At 65.1% G+C, this 4231-nt stretch overlaps 1 protein-coding gene across 1 annotated transcript in view; it reads right to left on the reverse strand.

Moving 5' to 3' along the window:
• Positions 1-2822, reverse strand: part of H696_05909 (hypothetical protein) — a 5524-nt gene extending 2702 nt beyond the window's left edge. Inside the window, exons 1-4 of the mRNA XM_009499685.1 lie at positions 2795-2822; positions 1886-2709; positions 1609-1738; positions 86-1063 (exon numbers count right to left, since the gene is read on the reverse strand). Coding sequence (XP_009497960.1) covers positions 86-1063; positions 1609-1738; positions 1886-2596 — 1819 coding nt within the window. The 5' untranslated portion in view covers positions 2597-2709; positions 2795-2822. The remainder of the gene's footprint in view (positions 1-85; positions 1064-1608; positions 1739-1885; positions 2710-2794) is intronic.
• Between the last annotated feature and the right edge of the window lie 1409 nt (positions 2823-4231).

Consider the following 4231-nt stretch of genomic DNA (forward strand, 5'->3'; position numbering starts at 1 on the left):
GAGGGGGGGCGGGAGACAATCGCCAAAATCCCCACCCAAGACAGCACACGAGCGAGAGGGGGGAGGGGGGCCGGGGGACACGCACGATCTGAGCCCCAGCGCGTGATGACGAAACTCCGCGGCCGGGGGATCTCCACATCTGCCATGGTCACACGCAGGGTGTCCAGCACCATGCCGAGGATGGCGTCGTCCTCGTCGGCCTCCAGCTGCTGGGCCGCCTCGCCGGAGATGAAAGCCACCAGCACCGGCGCCCCGCCCAGAGCCTTTTCCAGGCTGCAAAAGAGGAAGGCCTTCCCCCGGTCGGCGGATCGCGCCGACAGGAAGGCCCCAAACATGTCCAAGTGCCCCGGCCAAAACCGGTGATCGAAAACCATGATTACCTTATTCAACACGCCGAAGCCCAGTCGGCAAATGGCCAGCTGCTTCTCCTCGCTCAATGGCGGGTCGAAGAGGGCCGTCGCCGGGGCCGCCTTGGCCAGGCCCTGGAAACGCCGAGAGTACCGCAGCCGCGCGGTCAGCCCCGGATCCACGGCCCGGTACTTGAGCACCCCAAGGGGCAGGGCGCTGATGAGGTACCGACAGCGGAAGGTCCGCCCGTCCTCGGTCTCCACCACGATGGGGAAGGCCTCCTCCTCTTCCTCCTTGGTGCCCATGTCACTGATGCCCATGTGTGCGGCTGGGTGGCTGAAGCCGGTCGACGATCCGTTGGCCGGCTCGGACCCATGACCTGTCCCGGTGCCGGGGGTCCCCCCCTTGCCGCTGTCCGGGTAGGTGATCCGCCGGACCGGGCAATTCAGCAGGACATTCAGCCCCTGGGCCATGCCATCCACCACTTGGGAATACCCGCCGACGATGATGCAGTGCGGCCCGGCGAAGGTGTGGTCATCGTCTTGATCCCACTCGTTGATGGACACCTCGGACAGGGGGGCCGAGTTGGCGAACTCCAGGTTGGCCAGGTGCCAGCCGATCGACGGGTGTCGGAAGAGCTTGCGCGCCAGGCCGGCATCATTGAGGGCCTCCTCGATGGACCGGTCATTCGCCGGGTCGCGCTTTTGGGTGGCCTCTGTGTGTGTGTGGGAGGGGGAGGTGTTGATGATGCGGTTGATAATGTCGTTTGGTTTCCCGGGACAACATTATTCGGTGCGCATCAGTTGTTCACATGTGTGTGTGTGTGTGTGTGTGTGTGTGTGTGTGTGTGTGTGTGTGCGTGTGCGTGTACGTGGATGTGGACGTGGGCGTGGACGTGGACGTGGACGTGGACGTGGACGTGGACGTGGACGCGTACATGATTCGCCACACGCGCACACGTGTGCACATGCACGTGGAGAACATGCCCAGGCGCATAGGGACACCCATAACCATAACCGGGAAGAGGAGGAGATCGCGTTGACGAGCCCATGCGTTGGAGGGGGGGGGGGGGGGGGGGGGGAGCACAAGACAAGCGCACACCGACGCACACCGACGCACATCCACACATGCACATTTGCGGACGTTCGACAGACCAGGCAGCGAGAGGAAGAAGGAAGCAACCGACACACCGTTAGACACCGACACACTTGGCAAAAGGAAACCAAAAAGAGGCCGGCCGGGGGGCGAAGAGCTGCGCACCGTCCAGAAGCTCATTGTATGCGCGCTGGCCGGCCTCATCCAGATCCTCGGGCAGGATGCCACACGCGTCGAAAATGGGGCATCCATCACGGATCTCATGGAGCTGGAGATTCATCTGCTTGGCAAGGACCTGGTCGGAGAGATGCGAGGATCGCGACGGCACGAGGGAAAGACAACGCATGAGGAGACAGAGGCAGAGGCGCAGGGGCGGGCCCGGGCGCGGGCGCGGGCAGGGAGAACGACAAAAAAAAGAGCACAGGCCACTCCCCCAACACACCTGCAGCGGGTTGCCATTCTTCAGGCCGGTGACAATCATGGCCCCGGTGTCGGCGCCGTAGATCGGCTGCCCGGAGTCGGGCGACGTGGTGCCGGGGATGCCGCTGAGCATGCGCGAATCGATGCGCCCGCCCAGGTGCCCGCGCGATTCCAGCACCAACGTGCGGAAGCCATTATGCGTCAGGTGCCGTGCGGCCGCCAGCCCGGAGATGCCGCCCCCGACCACCACCACCGGGTAGCAATGCTGCCGCGAGGAGGAGCCGCTCTCGGCCTCCGACAAGGGGGGCCCCGGTGCCGCCGGCAGCGGCATCACCCCGAAGTTGATGAACCCATAGAACTCCAGGTAGTGGATGGCATTGTCGGCGATGTCCGGGTCGAAGGGAGTCCCGGAAGGCAGCTGTGCCCGGATGGACTCCTCGGCGGTGTCCACCGTCAGGCCATCATGCGAGGCGGACAGCTTGCGAATGCGCTGCAGCGGCGAGTCCAGCCACACACGCAGCACCGCATTCCGATGGGCGATGTACACCTGCTCGCACAGCAGGTAGAAGGGGAGGACCATGCGCTCGTGCAGTGACATCCGATCCGGGGGCATGCGCGAGTCACGTGCCGCATCGGCTGGTGTCTCCGGCTCCGGCGGCGGTGGCTGGCAAAACTGCTGCCGGAGCTGCTGACGGCGTGTGGCCACCCTTGGGCGGGCCTTGGCCGTGGACATGGCTCTCGGGGGAGGGGGCGGGGAAGGAGGGAGAGAAAAAAAGAGGGAGAGAGCGAGACCGGGTTGGAGGAGGGGCGAGTGCGCGAGCCCAGGGAGGGGAGGTGGTCGGACTCCTGTCAAGTCGGAGGGGAGGAGGTCAGGAGGAGGAAGGGCGGGGGGAGAGGGAGGGGGAAGGAACGAGGGCCGGGGCAAACACACCTTACAACTGGCTACGGTTGAATTTGCGAGGGGGGGGGGGGGGATGGAGCACGCGGAAAGGTGCGTCCAGATGTTGCAGCTCGGGTGAGGGGGAAAGGGAAGGGAAAAAAGGGGGGGCGGGCGGAGGGGGCGGGTGAAAAAGGGAGGGAGCGTGACTCGGATGCCCGGCATGGCCTGGACAAACGTCCCGAAAAAGGACGGGCCTGGGCCGACAGAGATTGCCCCTTTTTCCCCTCCTCCTCCCTCGCCAGGCCGTCCCCACCCCCCGTGCCGCCGCCCACCGGGATGGGGAAGACGGCGGGGGGAGAGGACATAACCGAGTCCGACGACTGGCGCACGGACACCCGGAGGCCGATCACAGGCCGATACCCTGGGCCCCGGCGCGCGCGCGCGCGCGCGCACTCGGACGGGGGAAACACACACACACACACACACACACGCAGAGATACCTGGCTCGAGCGACGGGGCAACCGCCGCCGGGGAACAGGGCGAAGAAGCGTTGGCACATGCCACAAAAGCGTCCGAGGTGTTGTGGCCGGCTGCGACTCGCCCGGGCTCGCCCTTCTGGCCTACTTCACCCTGCCCCCGGCCGAGGAGGGGAGGAATGGGAATGAGGGGCGCGGAGCCTGGTGGCCGCAGGCGGGGGACCCGGTCGTTGGACCCCGGTCGTTGGACCCCGGTCATTAGACCCCTGTCCTGTCTCAACGGCCTGTGGCCCGCCCGCCCGCCCGCCCGCCACATGTCCTCGGCCCTCGGCCCTCGGCCCTCCCTCTCGCGCCCGAGGCCGGGGGGGGGGGGGGGGTCTGCCGAAGGTGCTTCTTTTTTCCCGGGCAGGACTCGCCGCCTGCTGGGGACGAGGAGCCACGCCCTCACCTCTCCCGGGCCGAACCTCGGCCCTGGGGAGGGGGGTTATTTTGCCCGCAGGACAATGGGTCGGGTGTGGGCGCTGTTGTCTGCCAGGGGGGGCTTCTGGGCCCGGCATCTCCCGGCCGGCGTGTGACCTTGCTCGCTTTTTTTCTCCCCTTCCTGGCGCGGTGTGCGGCAGGCCATCGGCTGATTCTTGCCCTGCATTTTCCCCGTGGCCACCGTCGCCAGTGGCGTCCCCCTCCCGCTCCCTCCCCCGCCCCCTGCTTGTGAGCTCCTTCCGTCTCAGGGTGCTCCAGGCCAAGACTGGGTCCACCGCTTCCCCTGCGTCCTTCGTAGGACTCCCTTCCTTCGGGGAAACCCGGCCCATATACACACGTAGATACATACATAGATACATGCACACATACAGACATACAGGAATACAGGAATACAGTCATACGGGAATACAGACATACAGACATACAGACATACAGACATACAGACATACAGGGATACAGAAATACAGTAATACAGGAATACAGAAATACAGAATACATAGATACAGACATACAGTAATACAGTCATACAGGG

This window comes from Fonticula alba, assembly GCF_000388065.1.
Source record: "Fonticula alba strain ATCC 38817 unplaced genomic scaffold supercont2.15, whole genome shotgun sequence".
In the NCBI taxonomy this organism is placed as follows: Eukaryota; order Rotosphaerida; family Fonticulaceae; genus Fonticula; species Fonticula alba.